Consider the following 25,620-nt stretch of genomic DNA (forward strand, 5'->3'; position numbering starts at 1 on the left):
TAATAAAATTTAATAATTTTGAACTCATGCCACGTAAGCTATCAACTCAATTTGTACAATTGCTTTTATTATAAATCATTAATATGTTTTATATATTAAGTTTTATTTAAGTGAAGAACTTTGGCATAAATCTTGAGCTATTAATATCAAGAGAGATTGTTAATTTTCTCCCTAATGTAATCAATATACATCATTTACTCCCTTATTATTTTCTTAATACCCAATAAGCCCCGACACCATAATTTTCTAGCATTAACCTTGTTTTTAAAATACATTTTTATTATGTTTATTATCAATTAAATAAATCATATAAATTGAAAATTAAAAAAAATTCTAAAAGGAAGAAACATGGGTTTTGGTGTAAATAAAAAATGAATGATAACATTTTGTTTTTTACTTTTTGTTGCTTTTAAACATTTTTTCTTATAATAAATTTATATTTTATAGCCGAAGATCAAACATCAAGCAAATTCCTTTAAATTTTTTGTGACAGAAGGGGTTATTGGGTATTATTAGAACAATAAGGAAGAAAGTAATATATATTGATTTCACTAGAGGGAAACTAACAATCTCTTTAATTTTAATCTGTAAGTGTGTGTGTGTATATATATATATATATATATTATCATTATCTAATAAGGGATTTATTTAAATTATTAAGTAAGGGATAAACTAAAAAAAATGAAAAACATATCCTTCAATACAATATATTTTATTATGTAGTACAATACAACGTGTGTTTTTCTTATATTTTAAGGGATTTCTTACTTGATTAAAGTTCGAGAACCATCGTTGCAAGACTACATGTTTTATATATATTTTTTATCTGATAAATTTTATATGTATATACTCTTATGGTCATTTTAGGTTGCGTGAAAAAGCATGTAACGCCAATAACACGGATACATGAGGGCGCTGTGAACAGAGGTAGCGAGAGCACGAAGTACTCCATCAGATGCCGAAGTTCATTATTTCACTTGAGCAATTGCAGGAATAGAAACGGCGAGGGTATTACAAACGACAAACAGTGTAAACCATTCAACAGGCACCGTGCTCCCGTCACGTTACAAGATGAAGCTGCATCAAGATTCGACGAAGATAATAATAATTCCATCGGCTTTCGCGATGCTTTCCTCAAGAATATCAACGCAATTTTTCAATTCACTCGTCCCTTCTTTCTTCTTGGCGTTGTGAGTTGCTACTTGTTAATTAATTTATATATAATTAAAAAACAGGTATATAAATATTCTCAGGTGTCGATATCTATTTTTTTTTATATATGAATTCATTGTACACACCATATGATAAATTAGTCAATGAAACAAAAAATAATAAAAACATTAATACATCATATGATGTATATAATGAATTTTTATTTTAAATACATTAATATTCACACTGAAGAAAGAATACACATGCACACATATATAAAATGAAATAAATTTCTATTTATAGTTAACGTAAATATGATTTTTATGTTTTTTATTGATTATGTTTTATGCAGACGATTGATATGACCTCGGTATCTCTTCTTGCACCGCAACAGTTTGCTGATTTGACTCCGACATTTTTTATTGGATTATTGAAGGTAAATTATAAATTAATTAATGATGTAATAATAAAAATTGCTTGTAATGTACTGTTTGGTAATTATTTAAATAATTCTTCATTATATTTCAGGCCATAGTGCCCGGATTACTGGTGAACATTTATGAGGTGGGAGTAAACCAGTTGTATGATGTTGAAATAGACAAGGTATAAATTTCATCAGAGACAACTAATTTTATGAATAATTAGTTCCAATCATAAATATATACAATCTGTGCATTACTAAATTAGGTAATAATTTCATTAATATAATTTCATTCTTAGTTATATTGCTTACTTAATTTTTCTGGTAAATTAGTTTAACATTGTTTAATTCATTGTTAATAAAGATTAACAAGCCTGATCTCCCCCTTGCTTCCGGTGATTTGTCCATTGGAGCTGGAATCACAATTACTTGCACATGTTTATTGATGGTAAGCAAATGCTAACAACTGCTGCTTAAGAATTTCTTTTAATTTTTAGTATTGATTAATTTGTTAATTATTAGGAAAAATAACTCTCTAATGTCGCTACTATCGAATTTATATTTAGTAAGTGAAGCTATATTCCATCTAAATTTATGTAATTTTTAATTCATTGATTTCAATTTTCAGAGTCTGGCTATAGGAATTATGCTTCGATCTCCACCCCTTATTTCTACCATCATTATGTGGTTTGTACTTTCAAGTGCGTATTCTGTCGATGTAAGTGTGGCCCTGAGTGAGATTCACTACTATTTTTATCAACTTTAAAATTTTAATTTGTACGTTGCACAAGTTTTTCAAAATTATTTTATGTTGGAATAAGTTTCAAGTTTAAGTTTTCAACTCACATGTTCTTTTTTTTTTTTTAAAGTAATCAATATGTTAAACTTAATTAATTCACAACATTGGTCATTTGATCACAATATATTCATGATCTAATTGGTTATTTATCAATCTTGTAGCTTCCCTTTCTTAGATGGAAGAGAAATCCATTTCTAGCAACAATGTATGGGGTGCTTGAGAGGGGACTTGCAATGCCTCTTGGTTACTTCATGCACATCCAGGCACGTACAAATTGTGCCTAGCTCCGTGTCATCATTTGGTCACTCATTTAATTAACTTTTTATTTTCTTTTGTATTTTCCACTGAAGTGGGTTTGAAATATACCCTGCATGCATACAGAAGTACGTGCTTGGAAGACCTATAGAGTTTTCAAGAACATTGATGTTTGTAGTGGCTGTCAAGTGCTGGTTTTGCGTTTTGCTTGTACTTCTTAAGGTAAATAAACTGAGAAACCTTAAAAATGAGCAGAGCATATATATAATGGATTATGGATGGATACTAATGTATTTTCTTTGGACTTTAAATAGGATATGCCTGATGTGGATGGTGATAAAGAACATGGCATTCAAACGCTCAGTATCGCTCTAGGAAAAGAGAAAGTGTGTAAATTAATTCGAATAAATTCTATAACCATCATTTTTAACTTCAATTTTTGTCCTAGATTTTCCTTTCTAACTGTTATTCTTCTTAACAGGTACTTTGGCTAGGTGTTTATATGTTATTAGTTGTCTACGGAGCTCTTGTAATAGCAGGAGCTTCGTCACCCTTCCTGGAAAGCAAGCTTATCACTGTAAGAATGGGGGGGGGGGGGGGTGTTGATTTGTTACGGAATTCTAGATTTTATTAAAATTTGAGAAAACTATTAGATTATATGGTCTAATAATGCCATTACACTACTAAATCATATGGCTTAATAGTTTTTTCAGACTTTAACAAAGCCCACAACTATGCATTGTATTATTTCATAAGAAATTTAGCCTTTTATGTATGTGATCACAATTACTTACTAATTAAGAATTAAATTGTTTTTTTCTCGCAGATTATTGGCCACAGCACACTTGCATTTCTTTTGTTGCAACGAGCTCGAAATGTTGATGTCTCCAGTCAAGCAGCAATACTTTCTTTTTACAGGTTCATTTGGAAGGTAGGTGGTTCTACTTTGATGTGTAATTTCAATATTATTTTCATTCAAATCCAAGAAAGTTTTAGAATTTTATTTAATTGTAGACTGACTTATATAGTTATGTGTTTTTGCACGCATTTGCAGTTACTCTTTGCTGAACACATCCTCCTTCCATGCGTACGACTATGAGATAACTTTGTTGCCAGCTTACAGCAACTATTGTGTTGTGTTGTTGTGTTAAAACGATAATAAGGTTGTTACGATTGATGTCAATAAGTTGTTAGATAAGACTTAAAAATCTATATATTCATGCACCAATGTTCCAGAGATCTACTACCATAGACAAGATTAATGTCATTTATATATGGCAAAATTTACGTACTTGTGAAAGTTCATGCACTCGAGTACAACTGGTAGCTTTTTCTTTATTTTCTGATGGCTAAAAGTTTAAACCCTTGTATCAACGAGATTTTTGCAGTTCACTCTTTTTGACGTCGATGTCTGGTTTCTACTTTTCATCCTTTGGAAACAAGCCATAGCCCTTGCAACTGCACTTATTATTACATACGTGGGGATGACGAGTTCACTGTTAGTGTTTTTGAGCTTTTTCTTTATTATTATAAATTTTATTGACGGTCTATAATATGGTGTGTTTGTCAAAAGATAGAAAGTTTTCTGTATGTTAAAAATGTCACACGTCCTTCGGCAGTAAATTTTGAACATTAATATTAGATTAGGAATATATAATAGGCGATTAAAAATATTAGAGTTCTAAAGAGTAAAAAATATTAATATTACATCACGGATGTAATGGATGATTTCAAAAACAATACTTACAGAGTCTAAAAGAAATCAACTACTGCCACTCACTAATCAATTAATGTCACATTATTTAAAATAGTTTTTTAAGACAAAAAATTTAAGATGAGTAGCACTATCTTCAAAGAGTAATAATAAACATCCCATTTTTTTAATCTCAAATTTATCTCAATTTATGTGTTATTCATTAAATAATTGATAATTTTTTTATAAAATTTAAATAAATTAATTACATCATCTTACCAATTAATTACTAAATACCACATTAACCAATTAATAAATACCACATTATTTGAAATAGTTAACCAATTAATAAATACCACATTAACCAATTAATAAATATCACATTATTTGAAATAATTTTTTTGGATGAAACATCTGGAATGTTTAATAGCGCTGCAAAAGCATCAAATCTTCTCCACATTCTTGGTTATAGCACCCCAATTCCAAGATACTGTCTGAAATCCATTTTAATTTTCCACTTACTTTTTCTTTAGGAATTTATTCCGAGCACTAATGTACTGGATCGAACATCGAAGGCTCATCAGAGACTAGCTAGGATTTCATTTTATTTCTTATGGTAATTTTGCGTAGTAGATGAAACTGAATCACAAAAAGTAGAAAATGAAACGTTCACTGTTCACACAAGAAATTCCCTTGCTTATTTTTTAATACCATAAGCCAGCCTATCAAACAGAATCGGACTACATCAGCTTTCGCATTCAGTGTTCTGTTACGTGTCGAATTTAACTAACCGGCAGCAGGAATGGTTTAAGCCTACGTGATAGCAGTCAACAAGCAAATGCAGGTGTCAATGATGACGCTTTCTGGAGATCAAAGAAATGAACATTACTAGACCAAAGTGAAATGTATATATTAACCCATCAAATTATTAGAAAATAGAAATCTGTACAGGTTGATCGGGGTTAGCGCCATTACGAAATGAGATGGCTGGAAAAACAGCATGTAGTGTTTCTTATGTACAGAATCAATACAAGAAAACGATAATTTGGCGAAAGTAAATCTAGGCATTTCAGTTGCCAATGTCGAAGTATCTTGGATCTTCTGGGAAATGGTATTCTACATTCAACTGCCATCAGACGAGAAAACCTCTATTAGCCCTAAAGTACTAGGACACCAAATAAAAAAATTCTTTGGTCTACATTATCATGATAAAGAGTCTTATAAAGACTGATCAACTTATGCATATGCAGGCAGCATCAACTGGGTAAGGCTCACTAGAAATCTAGAATCTATAAAGAAAATTTTTTCTTGAGGGTTAAGGAGTGCAAATACGAGGCATTACCAGATCATTCAGCCAACAAATAATTACTTCAGTACTCTCATTTTCTATCAGAATCCAGAGACAAAATTAAGGATACTCTATCTAAGAATTCATATGACCAAACAACCCATCAGCTTAAACACCATACAAATGTGCAAAATGAACACAAGAGAACTTAAGAAGAGTGCATACTAGAGCCAAAAAACAGATGAAATCAAGATCACATACCGTGCCCTCATCAGCATCTGAATGGCGTTGAGGAAACACAACCCTCAAGTCATTGTATAGATAGAACCTTCGCTCACCTTCCTTGTCTAGACTTGCATTTTGTGGCACAGAGAAAGGATCAGATTTACATCTCTGAACCAAATGCGACTTTTTCTTGGGAGAGGGGCATAAAAACCGAAGATGAAGAGCATAACGCAGAGCACCAGCTCCAGAATTATTCTCGTTAACTTTAGAACAACTATTAGCTAGCCTCTTGCAAGTTTCATGACATGTATCCATGCAGTTGGTATCCTTATGATCAGTCTTTGGCCACAGCCAATCACCATTATTGTACCCATTCTCAAGCATACAGGAACGAATACTTGCCACATCCTGGGATTGAGTGGATGACTTCCTTCTATCTACTGAATCCACTAGATCAGAACATTCAATTTCTTTAACTTCAGTATTCTGGTCAATAGAATGCCTAGCATGCGCCATGTCAACTCCATCTGAATTTAAGAATCTGCTAAACTTAACAGGGTGGCTTTGCTGTTGGACTGCAGTTACCTTTTCTCTGACTTTAGTTCCCAAACTTATCTGTCCTTGTTTCAACTCTGTAGATGTCAGGCCAGAAGAGGCTAGAGTAACCTTCTGTCGCAAGAATGTCTAATTTGATTTGAACGGCAGTGAAAAAAAACGAAAGAAAGAAAACCGCACATACAATTAGATACAATGAGATTAAAAGTCCACTGTCCACACGACATGAACATATATAACTTGCATACAATGAAAAGACACTAAAGAGAGAAATTGTAGCACCAAAAAAGAAATAATAAGCATGAAACAAAAACAAAAATCAGTGAGGGAGATATGCTTTAAGATGTGACTATTTTCTGAGTGATTACCATGATAACATTCTTGAATGTTCACAATCAAAATGAATACTATCACAACAGACATAATAGGAACAAATTCAATAAATTTAAGCTTCCTGAAATGACCAAACCTCTGACATTAAAAAAGTGTTTGCTTCCAGGAGAAATCAACTTTATGTAATATTCCAATTCAACTATGATAAACAATTTAATTCATCAACTTTCAAATGACATCCAGAAGCAGAAGAAGTGTCATCGACATTGCAATCTAAGACAAGGTTAGTGCCCTCTACTAATTGCTTATTTCACATCAACAGTTTGCTAAAAGGAAAATTTCCTTTTCAATAGAGCCAGAGCACTTGTTCAATCAGAGACCAAACTATAATTTAATGAAGACAAAAAGCAGGTTCTATTGAATCTTACTTTAGTACCAGCTGGCATGTCACTCAAATCGTAGTTGCACAGGTATGTGTGAACAGGTGTTTTTTCTGGGTTGCTGAGAACCTACACAAAGCAAATCATTTTAAAAGTAAATAAATATGTTATATTCTTTAAAAGAAACTATTAAATACCTATAAGCATGTAGATTCCAGAAACCTTAAAACCAACATCTATAAATAGAAATCCCTTCCAAGAGATCAGGCATGTTACTTTCCAAGCATGAATGTATGAGAGAAAACTATAGGATTAGAATTGTTCCCATATGAATGACTTCTCAGTAGATGATATAACATAGCAACAACTAGAGATCCTTCTCAGGTACATACACGGTATGCTAGTTTGATATATAAATTAAGGTCCTGTTTGGGATGCTGTGGAAAAAAAACTGTAACTATAAAACAAAAGTTAATAATATGCCGTAAATATAAAATTTAAATAGTAATTTTAACAAAATTATTAAAGATATAATAGATTTTTCATCAAACAAGTGAAAAATTATATCAACATAGCTTCCAAGCTACAGCAGCTAGTGTTTACCAAACACTTTAGTGCTTACCAAACACTTTAGTGCTATAACTTTTAAGCTACAGCTGCCTAACCTCAATCCCAAACACACCCTAAATCAGTCCACACAATCAATATAAAAAAAACATATGGACAAATAACATAACCAGAACTCCCAAAGCAAATTATTTTAATGCAGGGAAAATCTTGTCAACTTGAACTTGGGCTCATCAAGGTCCCATATAGTGGATGTGAACAACCAACAAACAACGATCATTATCATTCCGAAGCCTAAATGGTATAAATTAAGCAAAATCTATAAGCTAGAGATTATAATTGCCGCTAATGGAATCTATCTTATTTGATATTGGAAATAAAAGAAACACTATCCAGTTTTGTAAGTAAATTACACTCTACACATTTTGTCTTAGGCACTAAGAACCAGAAATTACTTGGTAAAGAGATTTGCATACCAGTTGTATTCGTCCTTTCATAGGAATACGGAAGCAGCTTTTAACAGTTTGTGAATCATCATTCCCAAGACCTCTTTGCAATTTTTGGGCTCTGCACTTGTTTGATGAATTTCTTGCAAGATCTATGGATGCATAATAGAGTAAATAGCAATCCCCATCCACACTAGTAACAGAAAATGGCAGCTTCTGTGATTGTGGTGAGAAGTTCCCCCCAGTAATGCTAAGTACAGCAAGGAAACCATCAATTCTCTGCACACATAGATGCCAAAAGCAAGCAGTAGAATTGCAGCAGATATTAGTGAAGAATAATTACCAACTCTCTCATGTCCTATAACAAAACAAAAGTACTAACCTGACTGGACTTTCCAGAAATCAAGCGTCCAGACAATAGGGACTCCTCAAATGAACCAACCAAGGACCTTCTAACCGAAAGTCCACTTAAACTTCTTACAAACCTAAAGCATTGGGATGTGGGTGGTGATTCTTGATGCAAACGCCAACTTAAGCCAGCTGTGCTTTCTAGAGAAGATGGACGAAACTCTTTGTGAACATCTTCAAATGATCTTCTTCCAACCATAAACTCCGCTTCTTCAGTTGAAAAGATAATGCCAGAGTCAGAATCATTGATAGATTCTTCCAAATTCTTTAAGGTGGAACAATGATCTCCTATCTCTCTCTTAACCTTCCTGCATCCTGGCACAGTTTCTATTCTCTCAGAAAATTTTGGACCAAGAGGTGACAAGGAAAGACAAGGTAAGATAGCCTTTTGAGGAGATATGGGTGTCAGTCCACAACGTGATATTACCTTACTTGATTCATTGAACTGATCAAGTCCAGGCATAAACAAAAAATTATTGTGCTCGCCTGTGTCATTGTTTTCCAGCAAAGGGCCATCGGTCAAAATAATGGATGAAGTTCTACTGTTATCATATGGGACAATCTTCTGTTCGAAACAACTGGATTCGGACCAGGATAATGTTGTGAATTGGATTTTGCTTCCAACATTTACTTTCTTATAATCTTGTGACGTTGAGACACTAGAACTATTAATCCTGACAGGGAGATTCATTTGAGAATTACTGAAGCCAATGTCCAGAGGATCACCATTAAACTGGTCTGGAAAAAGCATAGTCTTTAGAGGTGATAACAACCGCTTTCTGACCAATGACCCACCGCCCTCAGTTCCATTAACTGCGACACCATCAACAGAAGATGAATGAGCATCATCAGCAGAAACACCCTGAAGTTCCTTACTTAGAGAACTTGTTCCACGAGATTCAAAACCAACTATCCTAGAAACAGGATTTGGAGTATTCCATCCACTTTTAGGAATAAACAGACCAACTTTATCCGCAGATGTAATCTTAAAACCATGTACACTGGAAGTAGCATCATTTGACCCTCCAGATTTAAATGATCCATCAGAAAACTTGGAACTTTCCAGAGAGGCTTTCCTCTGGAATTCTCCAATAGGAGAGCATTGCGTTTCTACAGCTGTTTGGCTCACACTTCCTCCATGCATTCCATCCAAATCACAGGTGCTCACACCAGAAAGTCGTTGGGGGCTTTGCAAAAATGAGGCCGATGATGTTGCTGCAACTTCCTCAGCACTATTGCCAGAGGAAACTTGCGGCAAACCCATCCCTAAACTCTTTTAAGTTATTTACCTTCTCTTTTTTTTCCCCTTCTTTGATGTATATTTTAATTTTCTACTTTCATCTAACTTAATATTTTCAGCTTATCTTCTCCTGTCTATCTATTTTTCCGGCCTAAAGAACACATCTACCATGAGCTTCCCAATCTTAACAGCACTAGTAAAGAAATGAAAAATCCAACCTGTCCTGTAAATGCTAGAACAATTGTTAATATAAGCAATTCTGTGAAATGTGAGACCCTACTTAACAATCAAACCCAGTACTATGTATCCACAAAAGGCATCCACATTTCAAATACAACTTCTTCACAAGATTGTATGCTTAAACCCAATCTCCTATTAACCATCCAGGGATGACGAGTGGCACAAATCTTTTGACCTCCATACCAGCAAGCAATGAGATTCATAGAATTCATTGTTGCCCACAGTATCAAAGCATGCACCTGATTTTAAAAAAAAGAAATGAAGGAAAACAATAGCACATAATTAGTTGTACAATTCAGGAAATTGATTGCACTAAAAATTTAACACATTTATAAAACTGATTTAAAGAATATTAAACAACATTAATCAATACAATTACTATGAAAAGCAGCCAGTTACTATATAAGATAAAAAATTAAAAAAGAAAAAATCAACTAGCGATGGAAACTAAGGGAACCGCTCAAAATCTATCATTCAACTTACATATATTAAAGCAGATTATCTCAAAAAAATATATAACCCATAATTTTTTTAAAAAAATAAATAAATCAAAGAAAACCCAGGATTTTTTTAACAGATACATTTAAAAGATCATCAGCGCACCAATTATAAAGAAGACGGAGAACATGAGGAAGTGTTCGCTTGTACATCACACATACAGCACAACTTTTTAATGATCATCTCATACAAGCAAACAGCATATGGTTTTAAATTTTTTATTTCGTTCTTTCTTCTGCTTTTAACACAAAGCATAAACTAAACAAATTATTAAAAAGAATACAGTTTTGATTGGAAAATTCAAAAAAAAGGAAAAGAAAAGAAAACACTCACAAATGAAAGCTTGCTGGGATGCAATAATCAAGTGATGGTGGTCGTGGTAGTAGTAGATAAGTCATTCTAATGATCTACCCATGGAAATTCAAAATTCCCCAGATCACACAAAAATCAAAATCTCTCTAAATAAGCAGAAAATAAATTATTTTTCGGAATTTTCAATAGAGGAAAAAAAAAATAAAAATGGGATGATAATGGTAAAGAGGAAGAGGTGGGTGAAGGTGTGCAGGTTTTGTTAGGCCTGTAATGCTATGCTCTTTTTTATACCTAATATTTGGTTACTACTGCATTACTTTCTTTATTTGCATGTTGTAACTTTTTTTTTTTGGGTGAGACATTAGATACTAAATTAAGTTTCTGGTAAAATCCATGATTGTTGCTTATTTAACAGTAAATTATTTTCTTTTTTGTTAGGAAAAAAGTAAGTAAATTACATAAGTAGGATTTTTCATGTCGCAAATGTCATGACAAGATTATCAAAATTCTTTTCATGGATATAATCATTTCATACTTTTCTTTCCGGGTGGCATTAATATATAATGAGTGTTTATATTAATACAAGCTACACAACTGGCAAAATTTTTCAGGATGCAAGGGGTCTGAATCCGAATAGAATGGACTATGGAGTTTGATTACCATTCTTGCATTGAGGTGCTTTAAAAAGAACACAAATATAGAAAGTATTGTAAGAAATTAAGAACTTAAACAAATATTATGCATTTTGGTATAAGTAGATAATGGATACTAACATCAAATTCCCCTACATTTTTGTACAATTTATAACAAGTACATAGTTTTGCATATACATTAAATATGTCCCTAGCTTTTAAGTTATTTCTTTCATGTAACTTACGTGACTCACCAAAAAGAAAAGTTTTATTAGGATTGTCCTACCACTTAATAGTCGGTTGAAATTAAGATTGAATAGTTATAGTTTAAAAACTACAGTGTTGAAGTATTTGGTAGACATTAATTATCATTCTTTGGACGTTATGTTGATGCGATTTTAGACTTATATGATGAAAAATCTATTATATATTTAATAATTTTTTTAAATTTTTGATTTAAAAATTGTATAACTATATACTATTAACTTTTGTTTTACAGTTGCAGTTTTTTCTCTATTGCAACTGTAGCTTAAAAGGTATAACACTTCAATTCTAAACAGGACCTTAGTCTGCTGTGGTGGTACCGACCACTAATACTTTACCATTTAGTAGAGTAATAGATCTTATTATAAGATAACAAATATATTCCACCCTACGATCTCCCAAACCTAATATTAAAAAAATAATAAGTCTTATTTTGGAATCCACAAATCTATTATTTGATAGAATATTAATGGCAGATCCTACCACTTAAACAAGTTGAGAAGGTAAACCGATCCTATATAAGTATTTTTATGATTTTTTTTGGAAAATTCTATAATATTGTAATAAAAATTTTTGAAATAATTTGTTAAAATGACTTATTTGACACAAATAGACAGATTATGTCCTTACTTGAAAAAAATCAAGAATCGATATGTTACTAACCCTTCATAAACAATTTTCTTAAAGAAATCATAATAATTTTTATGTTATTCAATAGAAATTTGGTTCCAATTACCATATGACAATAAATAAAACCGAGATTCGATTTAGGTTTTCTAATTTATTGGGTAATAATACTATGTGAAATTAAATACCTTTTAGCAATTTAAGTTACTCAATAGTCAATAAACACAAACCTACAATGATTCATGACCAAAATACCCAGCAAACAAACCGTGCCCGAAAACACAATTGAAGGGCGTCTAATAAAACGTTTTGACCCATCCAACAAACCAAACCAAACCAAATCAAACATAATGTGATTGCTTTCGGTTTGTCATCATATTTGTTTTTTTTTAAAAGGGTTTGTCATCTTATTAAATACTATTAATTTGTAGTAAATTTCAAACGAATGTAAAAAATGTAAATATAAAGTTTTTATTTGACAACTTGTCGGTACCGTTCAATGTATTATTAAGCAACGGAAATGCTTTCGGTAAAAGTCACAATCACGCCGTACGAGAGCAGTAGTTCTAGAAGGCAACAAGTGGCAAGGACGGAGCGACTCATCAGGAGACGTGTCAACAAGATAATGCGCGTCATTGGATGTCCAGGATACGAGGCCAAAGCACGGCAGATAGGGCGCCTGCAGAGACATCATGGTCAATGGGGACTCATTATCCACTTCCTGTGTTCACCAATCGATTACGCGTTACATTTACAGGTTGGTACTTTCTTCTCCTCACGTTCAATTACAACTTTCATAAAATTTTAAAATGAATAAATTAAATAAAGAGCCGATCTTGTTGTTACAACAGTGCTTGTAAAATTTCAACTCCACCACTTCCAATGCACACCTAATTCAATACCACATGCCATGTTTGTGATAACTCCTCTAGAAGCAGTTAAAGTTAGTTACTGCAAGCATACAAATACTGGCTAAATTTGAGGGCAAATTTCGTTGATCTTCAATTTTATATTAATTACAAGTAATTACTCAAAAAAAAAAAATAATTACAAGTAGATAAGATAAGACACGTGATAGGTAGGGAGGTCACATGACCGGAACAGGCAAGTAAAGTAAGCAAGCAAATCCAGGCACATGCAAACTCGCCGTGTGCGGTTCCAGAGAAAGGGATAAGAGAATTCTGGAGACAAGCGTATTACCGTGGAAGCAAAATTGTCTTCACATCACAATGATCTGTAATAGATTAATTGGCCTCGCTTTGTTAAAAATTATAGACTTCTTAATCATGCAAATACAATCTCTCATCAAGTTGCCGTATACATTTTTCTTTTACAAATTTCCTAAATGATTTGTGAAATATTAAAGTCCCACGTGGGTCATATAGAGATCGTAGAATCCTGTCCATGTGTTTACAATTCTAATTAATTTAAATTTAATAAAGCATCTATGACCATGAACGCCCACAAGTACAAAAGAGGCAGGCTTGGAATTCAGACCAGTGAGACCACCGCCAGAGTCTTCAAGTTCACCAGCAATCATTCGGGACACTATTTGATGCATTTTTCTTCAGTCAACAGGATTCATTTGATTCCTCTTTGCATATTCAGTTCACGGCTCATTTCTTTTTTCTTTTTTCAATTATAATTAAATTAAACAAATGACATCAATAAATAAATAAATAAAATCTGGACAAGGATTGGGATCGGTATTTTGTCGGTCTGAATTCGAGACAGGATTCGCTACACTAAAATGTGCCAATTGGATCGGAATTGGCTTATCTCGAACGGAACCATCCCCATCGCCATCTTATATTTAAGATGCCTATTGCTTAATGCAGTAGAGATCAAGGTTTACACTGATAAAAAAATGTGTTAAAATGATTATTTAGCAAGCCCAATTCCAAGTGAAACAAAAGCTATGCCAGAATTTTTCATTTTCAACAAGTGGAGATGGGTAGAGGGTTAGCTTTTGTACATATCAATCATAATGATATCTAAACCCATGACAGGCACAAGGCTCACGAATATGGGATTTGCACAAAATTTTTCTTTATGTAATGAGGTTGTTACAAGGGATCAAAGCATACTTGTAAGCTAAAAAGGTCTGGCTGCTTCTTCCATCATCTTCTTTTTTCTTGTAAGTTTCTCTATCTCCTTTAGAACCTAAAAGTATTAGCAAAAGAATGGAATAATCTTATGTTAGTAACCCAATAATCTAGACGTTGGGTCAGGAATGCTTGCATTGTAAAGCCATTTCACCTCCAAAGTCATGTCTTCTGTGGTTACAGCATCCAAGTCATCATAACCCAATTGACTAGCTACCTCTGTTAAGAAGAAGAAGCTGCCATTACCAATAAGATAATAAATTTTGTTACCTAATAAAGAAGAAAATTTTACGAAGATATACTTTGGAGAGAAACGGTTGCATCAGCTGTGGCATATCCATCTCTCATTTCTTTATATAAAGCAAATAGCTGAGGCAACACCTGATTGCAGTAAGGTTAGAAATAGCACTCAATAACTGCAAGGCTCAACATGCCTAAAATCAAGAGAAATGTTTCGAAGACCTTGGCAAGTGTTTTAAGTGAAAGACAAATAGTAAAGAATTACAGGTTTTGGGGAAAAATGAGACCTTCATGTAAGATCAACACTTTGATACCTCTGATTCAGGAAATCCGCTGTGGTCCATTCTTGCTACCATGCCTGGAGGAACGTCGATCCATAATGATATTCCATGTCTTAAAAGTGCCCTGTTTATGTTTAAAAGCAAGTCAGATAAAATAGTGCATACACCTTGTTTGTAATAGTTGATATAAGCAAAGGAAATTTCTGGCAGCTAATTCGGCAATTACTGAAATCTCATACAGATTAGCTGAACTCTGAACTGCACCATTTCCCGCACAAACTACTAGTCGACCCATGGATGATAACTGCTTCAATACTTCAGTCTGCAGCAACAGATCACCAAAAATATAAGCCACCTTATTGTCTAAATTACTAATCAAAGTTGAAAAGTAAAGGTTTCACATTCAACTACTCTACCAATCTCAACCTACAAATAACCGAGCTTGCACGCAAAAAGCAGCACAGCAATACCAAGCAAGTCTAAAACAATCACCTCAGCCTGCTGATAGCCCTTCTCATCACTCTCCCTGAAAGCTTTAGCAGCAGATTCACCGCCAGCGGCTTCAAATACCAAACTATCACTAAATACAGAATGTACAAAAATGGTCAAGTTAAGCTATCATAATTCACATGGCTATGAAATATTCTCAACACATTAGGATTAAAACTCATAGATACCTGTCAAAGTAATAATATCGTAATGCATCTGCAAGAAAATTCCCCAAGTGGGTTTTTATTGCATTGTTCATCCCTATTCATCAAATCAACCACAGCAATGGTATAAGTATAAACATCAAGATCAACATGAGGTTTGAGCGCCAAGTGCAATGCCTAGCACAAACAATTGCTTACCCACAAGAAATACGGAAGTTCCTTTCAATTCGGTTGATATATCAGCTGCTTTCTTCTGAATCAAAACTGAGCAGTTAAAATAAATAATTCAAACCCCCAATAAGAAAAAATAAAAATAAAATAAAAGAAAGTTGAGCCTCTCTCACACTGTCAGTTTGTTATAGAAAATCAAACGTTGGCATCTCACCTTTACCGCGAAAGATGGATCCTCTGCTGCAACCTTTGTCACAGTATCTTACAAGAAAAAAGTTAAAAAGAAAATCGAATCACTAATAAATAAATAGACAGTTAACACTTTAAAAAATTAACCAACAATTGAATTAAAGCTCGCAATCAACTTCAAATGACATAAGATTGCCACAACATACCATACATTCTCTACCTTTTTCTTATATTTTCACGAATTACAAATCCCAATTTCTTCTGTATAACATTTCATCAAACACGACATGGGCACCAAAAAAAAGAATGAAAAAGCCGATAATAAAAAATAAAAAAAGTGAACTCACTGGAAGTAGTGTCGTCAGCGATAGAGCGAGTGGTGATGCGAGGTTTCCGAGAAATAATGGAATATTGAAGCGAAGTTCGAATTGGTGCATAAGATTGAGAGTGAAGCAAAGAGAAAGGCGGGTCAAATTTGAGGCCTTTTGGAGTAATGGATTGGGTAGCCATAGTTGTAGCAGTTGTTCCTGCTATTATCTCCATGGCTTTTAGCTTATGGCTATCGCTTTGTACTTTTTTCTTGTAGTATATACTTTCACTTTTTTTCTCGGTAAAGTTTGTTATTTTGGGGTTTTTAGCAAGTTGGGCCCAGTACTTGGTCCAAAAAATCGGTGTGAAATGTAGATGAAACCGTACCCTTTTTCCTTTTCTAAACATATAATCTATTATAAATTTAGGAATACCAAATCAAAACTGATTAATGATATAGATACAAATAATTTTATAAAAATTGATGTAGGATAACTTCATTGGTGGAATGAGAAAAATTACATTACCCACATAATTTATTTTTATAATTTTATATTTAAATTTTTATTCAACTAATCTTGCCATGACATGTTTGTACAAAATGAATCAACTAGAACTTTTTATAGATAGACAACTTTCTTTAGATGAGAAAAATAAATTTTTTAGATAAAAAAATAGACTACATATGCTTTTTTTTTTTTAAAGACCAATTTATACTTAATTGTCCATCCTCCAACAAAAGATGAGAGAACTATGAAAGTTGAAGTCTCTTCTTACCATCTGACTATCGGATAGTTTATCATCGAAATTGTTGTAGATGCGATTGAAGCACTCAATTTTGAGATTTTTTTTTACTTCTATAACAAAATCATTTTTGCATAATTTAATGATAAATATATTCTTACTATAAAATTTAGATAGATGGATGTTAAATTGTCAATTTGAACATTATTATTGTTGTTTCTGATCAAGCCATTATCTTACCCATAACATTAAAAGATTGGCTATTGAGAATGATCTTTTTGGTTTTCTTAAGAATAGTTTTAGGGGAAGGACTATTTAGAGCCTGCAGAAGAGAAAGACGATCGTTAGAGGAGTCACCGAAGTCCGAATAGTGCCGGCGATGGCACTCTAAAAATCAAGTCAGTGAATAGTAGAGATAAGGATATATTTTTTTAAAACTCAAAATATGCAAAAGGAAGAGTTGAAAGAGTAGAAGGGAGGTCCCCTTGTGTTGAGATAGACTTGATTTTATATAGTGGAGTGCCCCTAAAGGCATCTTTGGTAGTTTTAAGTATGTGGCGAACTGTGGTTGGTTGTCCTCCTCTTCAATATGAGCTTTTTAGTAGTTTCATTACGAAATTCAAATATCTTTGTCCTTCTAGACTCGAGTTTGACTGATTGCATTTCCTCATGTGACTATCCTTTTAGGCTGTTTTACAGTTACACACAAGCTTGTTAGGGAATTGTCTTTCCCATACATTCTTTTATAATGGTAGTTTCTAGGGTTCTTTTAGTGGAGCTGAGCTAGTCTAACGAAGATATCTTCCCATGCTGATGTGCCCTAAATATATGTGGAGATCCTCTCATTGTTGTTGTAGTTTCCATTGGACATGTGGTAAATCTTGGGCACCATGTAAGAGACATCTTTTGAAGTTTTTCAGATATTAGGTTGGGTCATACTACTCACCCCATTTTTCTCATAATTACCCCAACCTTTAAACTTCCATTTTATTCTTATCAAGGGCTTATAATCAAAACACTCCCTTATACACATATCATTCCTTGATTAGCCTATTCAAATTTACCATCATCAAATATTATTATTATTATTATTATTATTATTATTATTATTATTATTATTATTATTTATTTCTCTTTTTTATTTCCCATTCATGTAGTTTTTAACAAATAACCTTGTTGATGAGATAATTGATGACTGATACCACCTCAAAGGAAAAGGATCTCTAGAAAGGAAAATTGGATCTCTCAAAGACAGGGACGAAATCTGTTTGGTGAGAATTTTGGAGCCCTCAAAATGGGAAATATAGAAACCTTGATTTAAATCGTGAATGGGTCAAAGCCGCCAAACCAACAAGGCTAAAATGTTGGCATGATGCTTATCACCAAGATAAAATCATAGAAAATACTGCAAAAATGACTAAAGAAGTTGGCTACAAAGCCACTACGCCCACAACTCTCCCAAAAATAGGGGAATCACCTCCACTTCGAGAATCATGCCTATTTTTCTTCTCCATTGAAGTATTTTTAAGGTAAAAAAATCACCATGAAAGAGGCATGATCACTTAAGCAAACTAAAACACTCAGATTTCAAACACAAAGATACTCTACTGACTTAAGCATCGAAGTGGGCACGCTGAAGACCACCACCTTCGGTCTCATTTCGCCCTTATCTTGTTTGTTACTGTGTGTGCAGGTTACCTCTATTTTTTGGACTTGTTTTGACCCTAGGCGGGAAAAAATCAAGTAGCAATAGTTGGGGCTTGAAGAAGGGCCTCTGCCAAGCATGTAGCGGTAGTAAGAAGAAGGTCAACCAAAAATCAATAATTTGAACGAAGTGAAGTCATTACCACTAGACTCGCAGAGCTCGAGCCAAGTCCCAACTTGGAGGCTGTGCTCTGGTTTAATTGACTAAGAGTGAGAAATTTAATTTAATGAAATGGGACAAAGAATGGAGCAGTGGATGCAAAGAATAGAAGAAAAAATTAAGAGACTAATTTCGACTCTAATTTAGGTGCACCAAAGTAACCACCACGAATGTGATTCTAAATGAGACGAGGTAACGAAGTTAGACAAACCAGTTGTAAGTCAAACACAGTTAGAAAAATGGCACAGATAGGCATGAATCATCGGGTTTAATTCTGCGAAACAAGAAGAGCACACTAATGAAACCGAGGTCAAGATAGAAGAATCGGATTGGAAAGCTGAGCTACGGGAAATAAGAGCCCAAATTTGAGGAATGAGAAACAATGTTTATAAGAGAGCTGAAGATTGGGAAATAATGAATGTTATGGAGCCATCATACACAGATGAAATCATGGATACACCATTGCTCCCAAGGTTTAGGTTACCACAAATAAGTGTATATAGTGGTCAAGGGGACCCTACCCACCATTTGAAATCATATAGGTCGTGGATGGAGCTGCAAGGAGCAATTAGGTGCAAAGTATTTTGACTCACCTTAACGGAATCAGCTAAGCAGTAGTTCGGACAACTCAAGCTAAAGAGTATCAGTTCGTTTTCATAGTTTTCAAAACAATTTGTGGCACAATTCATTAGAGCAAAGCAGCAGAAAAAGCCATCAACCCACTTACTGTCAATCACACAACGTGCTGATGAAAGTCTCAAGGATTATGTCGTGCATTTCAATGCAGATGCGGTACAAGTAGAAGGCTACAGTGATGGAGTGGCATTAATAGCGATAATGGCGGGTCTCAAGCTAGAAAAATTCCTTTGGTCACTTAAAAAAAAACCCACCTTGTACCTACATTGACTTACTGCGTAAGGCATAGAGATATTCATATGCGGAAGAACACTATTCTGCCAGGTGCAGATTTGAACCGTTACTGTCTAAAATATTGCCAGACCTTAGAAGAACATGTAGAGAGCATAGTTTTGCGACTAACAAGCCGTGTGAATATCGCACCTTGTGAGGCAGAACTCGGCTAGCATTCCATTTATAGTTCAGCCACTTTACCCTATTGAACACCACCAGAGAATATATCTTGATGCATATAAATAACGAACCTTATCTCAAGCAGCCAAGCTTGCTAATCACCTCATCTGAGAAAAGAGATAGATCAAGGTATTGTTACTTCCACAAAGATCATGGGTACAACATCTCAGAATACTAGGCACTCAAAAAGCGAATTAAGGAATTGATTAGACAAGGGAAATTGAAGGAGTTCATAAAAGACATTAACATTGAGAAAAAGCTTGGAAAACGCGAAGACATTAATAAAAAAAAAAGGAAAGCTCCAATCTAGATCAAAACCATATATGGCGGGTTGTCAACAAAAGGTATTTCACAAAGGGCAATCAAACGTCGAGCTAGAGAAGTGATGCATAGTTATTACTTCCAGCCAAACATTCAAGTTGTGCCATATGAGATCACCTTCACTGAAGTAGAAGCAACATGGGTAAAGTTACCCCACAATGATGCACTAGTAACCACCATTATGGTGGCAAATTACCAAGTACACCGGATTCTGGTGGACAATAAGAGCTCCGTTGACATACTTTATATGAAGATATTTGGAAGGATGAATATTGATAAGGACAAGCTGAGGCCAATTAAAACACTTTTAATGAGTTTTGAGGGTGAAAGCGTCATAGCTGAAGGGGCTATACAACTACCAGTTACAATAGAGAAGACACTAGATCAAGTAACGTCTATGGTTAATTTCTTGGTTGTTGCCTTTTTATTTATAATATGATTGTAGAAAGACCTTTCTTAAACCTTATTAGAGTAGTCACATCAACATATGCTCTAGCTATAAAGTTCTCAGTCAAAAGTAGAGTGGACACAGTTAGGGGAGAATAGCGAACCGCCCTAGAAAATTACTCCTTAGCTATGAAAAATATCAACCTCAAGGTAAGGGATTAACCGACCTTGACAAAGAAGCATACGAATCGAGTTCTTTGTCTCGAAAGAGAAGTTCCACAAAAGCAACAAACTATAAAACCAGCGGAGGCAATAAAACTAGTGACTATTGATGCAAATGACAACTCCAAGGTGGTGAAAATCGGAGGAAGCCTCGACAGAATAATACAAGAAGCTCTAATTGCTTTTTTTAAAAACGATAAGAATGTATTTGCATGGACTCATAAAGACATGTCAAGAATATCCCCATATCACATAATGCACTCCTTGAATATCAATCCAGAATGTCTACCAGTTAAATAAAAGAGGAGAACATTCAACCAAGAACGCAACGAGGCGATTCAAGCAGAAGTGGAGAAGTTATTAAAGGTAGAGTTCATTAGGGAAGTACTTTACCCAAATTGGATTTCTAACATGGTTTGCTCAGGAAAGCAAACAGACAGTGGTGGATATGTGTAGATTTCACCGATCTCGATCGAGCTTGCACTAACATAGCTTTTTGTTTCCCAACATAAATGAGTTAGTTGACTTAACTAGTGCTAACATTTATGGATGCCTTTTCAAGTTATAATCAAATACAAATGTCCCCATAAACTAGGAGAAAATAGTTTTTCATAATTAAGGGTTGTATTGTTACTGCGTGATGCCTTTTGGACTAAAAAACATAGGAGCCACCTACCAATGCCTTATAAACACCATGCTTAAAGATCAAGTTGGGAAAATAATGGAGGTCTACGTAGACGATATACTTGTCAAAAGTCATATATGAGCTAATCATGTACACCATCTTAAAGAGGCATTTATGATCCTCCGAGAATACTAGATGAAACTGAACCCAAACAAATACATATTTGGGGTGACCTCAAACAAGTTTTTTGGTTACTTGGCCTATAACGGAGGGATTGATGCCAACCTTGCCAAGGTGTACGCAATTTTGGAAATGAAATCCCCATTTAACAAGAAGGAAGTACAAAGTTTGGTGGAAAGATTGGTTGCTTTGAGTCATTTCATTTTTTTGGTTGACAAACAAATGCACTCTTCTTTTTAAAACTCTTAGGGGTACTAATGACTTCACTTGGAGCAACAAATGAGAGATGGTCTTTAAGGCATTAAAAAAGTATCTCACACATACTCCAACCTTGGTGAAATCGTTGGAGAACGATGAGTTGGAGTTATACCTGGCAGTTACCTTATTCTATAAAGTTCGAATCAAAGCTTTGAATAACCAAGCGGAATATAAAGCTTTAATAGGTGGTCTAAATTTGGCCATTGCAATGGATGTAAAACGAATCTCCATTTATAGCGATTCAAAATTAGTCGCCAATCAAGTTCTTAACCAATTTCAAGCCAAAGAAGAAAATATAAAAGTTATACCTGGCAGTTACCTTATTCTATACAGTTCGAATCAAAGCAGTTATCTTATTCTATAAAGTTCAAATCAAAGCTTCGAATAACTAGGCGGAATATAAAGCTTTAATATGTGGTCTAAATTTGGAGTTATACCTGGCAGTTACCTTATTCTATAAAGTTCGAATCAAAGCTTCAAATAACCAGGCGGAATATAAAGCTTTAATAGGTGATCTAAATTTGGCCATTGCAATGGATGTAAAACGAATCTCCATTTAGAGCGATTCAAAATTAGTCACCAATCAAGTTCTTAACCAATTTCAAGCCAAAGAAGAAAATATGAAAACTTACCTAAATAAGATAAGAACTTTATTGGAAATATTCAGAGAGTGGCAATTGACCCAGATCTTGAGGAGGAAAAACTAGCTTGCTGATGTGTTAGCAAAGTTAGCATCGTCTTCACCTGTTGAATTCGTCATGTCAACTAAGATTGAGGTGGTAAGGTCACCTAGCATAAATGACGGATTATTTGTGCTACTAGTAGCCTTCCACGACAACTAGATGGATTTAATCATAGCTTACTTGAAGGAGAAAAAGTTGCCAGAAGATAAATTTAAGGCCGGAAAATAGGGACTTTGAGCAGCTAGATACTTGATGAACGGAGAAATATTTTATAAGAGAGGCTTCTCAATGCCTTACCTGAGGTGTATACTACCAGAAGAAGCGAAATATGTTTAAGGGAGATACACGAAGGGATATGTGGTAGCCACGCAGTTGGAAGGTCCTTAGCACGGAGGATTATTAGACAAGGGTACTATTGGCCAACCTTAGAAAAAGGCTTTATTGATTTCTCCATGAAGTGTGACAGATGTTAGAAAAACACTGTTGTACCTAGACAAATGTTGAGTGTTAGAAAATGTATATTTATAAAGGAGAAAATCGTCATTTTACATTTCAAGTCTTACTAACAACCTTTACTTTTATGTATTTAACCTTCTTGTGATTTAATTACATGTTTTTATTTTAATTAAGTATTTTATGTATTTTAGGGGCATCATAGTCATTTCACAATAAAGGAGAGATCAAATGGCAAAACGGACATCACTTTTGAACTCAGGACAGTCGAAAACCTTAGGAGGAGCATAAAAGGAAAAATGGCACTGTTCACATGTACGGTACTATTCACGTGTACGGTACTGTCTACGTTACTGTTCACAGCACTGTTCACATAGACGGATCGATGACGTGGCATTGACTGATGAGGTGTCACGATCCTGTTGGACTAAAATTCTTATACACTGTTGATGGTGACGTGGCAGCATATCAGTGGACGAAAAATCTCGCGTACGGTGCATGCATCACACAGGATTATTTTCAACCAAACCGCGTTACTGTTCATCCGAGTCAAACCGTGTTACTGTTCAAAGTCGGGTCAAACCGTGTTACTGTTCATCCGCGTGGTCAAACCGTGGACTGTTGACTGATGACGTGGCGCAATCCTGAGCGTCTAAACTGTTTTTAATCCGATGGCCATGATTTACTCCATGTATCTATAAAAAGGGGGCCTCTCCCCCCTAATTTGATATCTCTGAATCCATTTTTGGGATCCATTTTCTGTAATTCTCTCTCCATCTTGTATTTTCTTCGTATTTTAATAAATTCTCATTTTGCCCCTAGTTCAATTATGAGTGGCTAATTTTCTTTCAAGCTTGGGTTGAAGGTGAAGTCTCAACATGTGTCATGGGCTTAATTTGGTAAATTTACTTTCTCTTCCCCTCTAGTTTTTGTGGATGTTTTGACTTCTCGTCGACAAATAATACTAATCTTGTCTAGTACCGCCTTGGTTTCACCGGCCCTCTGGTACAAGGTTATTATTATTTGGCACGATAAGCCCTTAGCACCATATTGATTAGAGCGTGGTTCATGAGGTGTGGATTCCCCCTTCATGATTTAATTGGCATTAATACGGATTATTTAGCCCATGATGCATGTTGATACGGATCCAGATACCCAAGTACGTCATTTCAATAGAATTATCTTCAATTTATTCTCACCATTTCAATTCCAATTTTAGAATTTATTCTCGCCATTTTAACTTAAGTTTTAGCATATTCCAAATCATTTCCATCACAAATCCAACCACCTTATACAAAATTAATTCTACATATAATTAAAATCCACCTCCTCGTGGGATCGACACTCGTCACCATCGATCTATACTACAATAGATTCGTGCGCTTGCGAGTACATTAAAATTTGCACAACAACAAACACCTCAAATGCTAACCCCAATGAGCAGCCCATGGCCATTCACACAGTGGGGAATAGACCTAATTGGTCCACTTCTAATGGCAAAAGGTCAAGTGAGGTACATCATTGTCGCAGTTAACTATTTCAAAAAATAGGTTGCAGTAGAACCATTTGCGAAAATTATAGAAGAGAAAACGACGCACTTTGTGCATAAAGCAATAATATGTAGATTTGGCATCTGTCACACTATCGTGTCTAACAATGGCAGGCAGTTTAATAATGCAAGGATTATAGAATCTGGCTCCAACTTGGGAATTGCGAATGCCTTCTCATCTCCTGCTCACTCTTAGGCCAACGAGCAAATAGAAGCGATCAACAAGATCATCAACATTCTCCTGAAAACCAGGTTGGAAAATCTGTAGGGTTCTTGGCAAAAGAGTTATCAACTATGCTATGGGCTTATCGGACATCAGTTCGAACATCAACATGGGAAACTCATTTATTTTTGGCATTCAGTTTTGATGCGGTAGCCCTAGTTAAGGTAGGACTTAATACGCAAAGGATCGCTACTGGTAGGAGGAAAAGTATGAACTCTTGGAGTTGGATAAAGAGCTAATTGAAAAAAGAAGGGGAAACGCAGCAGAAAGCTTAACAGAGTATCAGAAAAGAGTCGGTAGCACTACAACACATGAGTTAAAGTACGAGGTTTCCAACCTCGGTAATTAGTACTAAGGAAGATAGAAACGGTAGGAATAGAGGAAGTATTAGGCCTCAATTGGGAAAGCTCGTATATAATCATTAAGGAAGTAACTCTAGGGACGTCTATTCTGGCGGAAATAAATGAAAAACAACTAACTCAACCCTAGAACGCGGAGCATTTTAGGCGTTACTATGCATGAACTCACAGACATGTTTCTCTTTTTCTTGTTAGCATCTTAATGATCTGCTTTCGAAAATGATTAGCTGAGAAGTTGTCATGTGTTGAAATGTGAGATATAATAAGTTGGTAATTGTTTGCATTTTGCTTGTGGCTTTGGTCCCCACACTGATGTCACCTATACAAGGTGGTTTAGTTCAAGCTAGGGGAAATGTCTTCTAAGTTATTGTCAGTCATTT

At 34.5% G+C, this 25,620-nt stretch overlaps 3 protein-coding genes across 6 annotated transcripts in view; 1 reads left to right on the forward strand and 2 right to left on the reverse strand.

Annotated features, from left to right (window-relative positions):
- LOC18052770 (coumarin 8-geranyltransferase 1b, chloroplastic) overlaps positions 1-3,726 on the forward strand; it is an 11,126-nt gene extending 7,400 nt beyond the window's left edge. Inside the window, exons 2-12 of the mRNA XM_006446934.2 lie at positions 992-1,190; positions 1,505-1,588; positions 1,681-1,755; positions 1,938-2,021; positions 2,202-2,291; positions 2,534-2,635; positions 2,754-2,849; positions 2,942-3,013; positions 3,109-3,204; positions 3,454-3,558; positions 3,682-3,726. Of these exons, the coding sequence (XP_006446997.2) occupies positions 992-1,190; positions 1,505-1,588; positions 1,681-1,755; positions 1,938-2,021; positions 2,202-2,291; positions 2,534-2,635; positions 2,754-2,849; positions 2,942-3,013; positions 3,109-3,204; positions 3,454-3,558; positions 3,682-3,726 (1,048 nt within the window). The remainder of the gene's footprint in view (positions 1-991; positions 1,191-1,504; positions 1,589-1,680; positions 1,756-1,937; positions 2,022-2,201; positions 2,292-2,533; positions 2,636-2,753; positions 2,850-2,941; positions 3,014-3,108; positions 3,205-3,453; positions 3,559-3,681) is intronic.
- A 1,171-nt stretch (positions 3,727-4,897) lies between these two features.
- LOC18052771 lies at positions 4,898-11,128 on the reverse strand. 2 transcript variants are annotated; one of them, XM_006446935.2, is made up of 6 exons: positions 10,834-11,128; positions 8,497-10,241; positions 8,145-8,393; positions 7,150-7,230; positions 5,870-6,517; positions 4,898-5,183 (listed from the first exon to the last, which is right to left on the reverse strand). In XM_006446935.2, the coding sequence occupies exons 2-6, from the start codon at positions 9,784-9,786 to the stop codon at positions 5,148-5,150; spliced, it is 2,304 nt and encodes a 767-aa protein (XP_006446998.1). In that variant the 5' UTR covers positions 9,787-10,241; positions 10,834-11,128; the 3' UTR covers positions 4,898-5,147. The 2 variants fall into 2 exon arrangements, with proteins under 2 accessions (XP_006446998.1, XP_006446999.1); XM_006446936.2 differs by lacking the exon at positions 4,898-5,183 and adding an exon at positions 5,220-5,446 and having other exon boundaries at positions 10,834-11,127.
- A 2,921-nt stretch (positions 11,129-14,049) lies between these two features.
- LOC18052772 (probable inactive shikimate kinase like 1, chloroplastic) lies at positions 14,050-16,573 on the reverse strand. Of its 3 annotated transcripts, none has more exons than XM_024191385.1 (10): positions 16,322-16,573; positions 16,000-16,046; positions 15,813-15,867; positions 15,639-15,711; positions 15,454-15,541; positions 15,201-15,283; positions 14,995-15,085; positions 14,743-14,809; positions 14,595-14,659; positions 14,050-14,498 (listed from the first exon to the last, which is right to left on the reverse strand). In XM_024191385.1, the coding sequence occupies exons 1-10, from the start codon at positions 16,515-16,517 to the stop codon at positions 14,430-14,432; spliced, it is 834 nt and encodes a 277-aa protein (XP_024047153.1). In that variant the 5' UTR covers positions 16,518-16,573; the 3' UTR covers positions 14,050-14,429. The 3 variants fall into 3 exon arrangements, with proteins under 3 accessions (XP_024047153.1, XP_024047152.1, XP_024047154.1); XM_024191384.1 differs by having other exon boundaries at positions 14,743-14,821; XM_024191386.1 differs by lacking the exon at positions 16,000-16,046 and having other exon boundaries at positions 14,743-14,821; positions 15,813-15,878.
- Between the last annotated feature and the right edge of the window lie 9,047 nt (positions 16,574-25,620).

This window comes from Citrus clementina, unplaced genomic scaffold (genome assembly GCF_000493195.1).
Source record: "Citrus clementina cultivar Clemenules unplaced genomic scaffold, Citrus_clementina_v1.0 scaffold_2, whole genome shotgun sequence".
Classification (NCBI taxonomy): Eukaryota; Viridiplantae; Streptophyta; class Magnoliopsida; order Sapindales; family Rutaceae; genus Citrus; species Citrus x clementina.

Coding starts and splice junctions, on each gene's coding strand:
- LOC18052772 (XM_024191384.1), bottom strand. CDS start 16,517: ATGGAGATAATAGCAGGAACAACTGCTACAACTATGGCTACCCAATCC. Junction 14,822..14,994: donor GCGGATTTCCTGAATCAGAG/GTATCAAAGTGT, acceptor TACTGCAATCAG/GTGTTGCCTCAGCTATTTGC. Junction 14,499..14,594: donor CAGAAGACATGACTTTGGAG/GTGAAATGGCTT, acceptor TAATACTTTTAG/GTTCTAAAGGAGATAGAGAA.
- LOC18052771 (XM_006446936.2), bottom strand. CDS start 9,786: ATGGGTTTGCCGCAAGTTTCCTCTGGCAATAGTGCTGAGGAAGTTGCA. Junction 8,394..8,496: donor TTTCTGGAAAGTCCAGTCAG/GTTAGTACTTTT, acceptor CTATGTGTGCAG/AGAATTGATGGTTTCCTTGC. Junction 7,231..8,144: donor TGAAAGGACGAATACAACTG/GTATGCAAATCT, acceptor TGCTTTGTGTAG/GTTCTCAGCAACCCAGAAAA.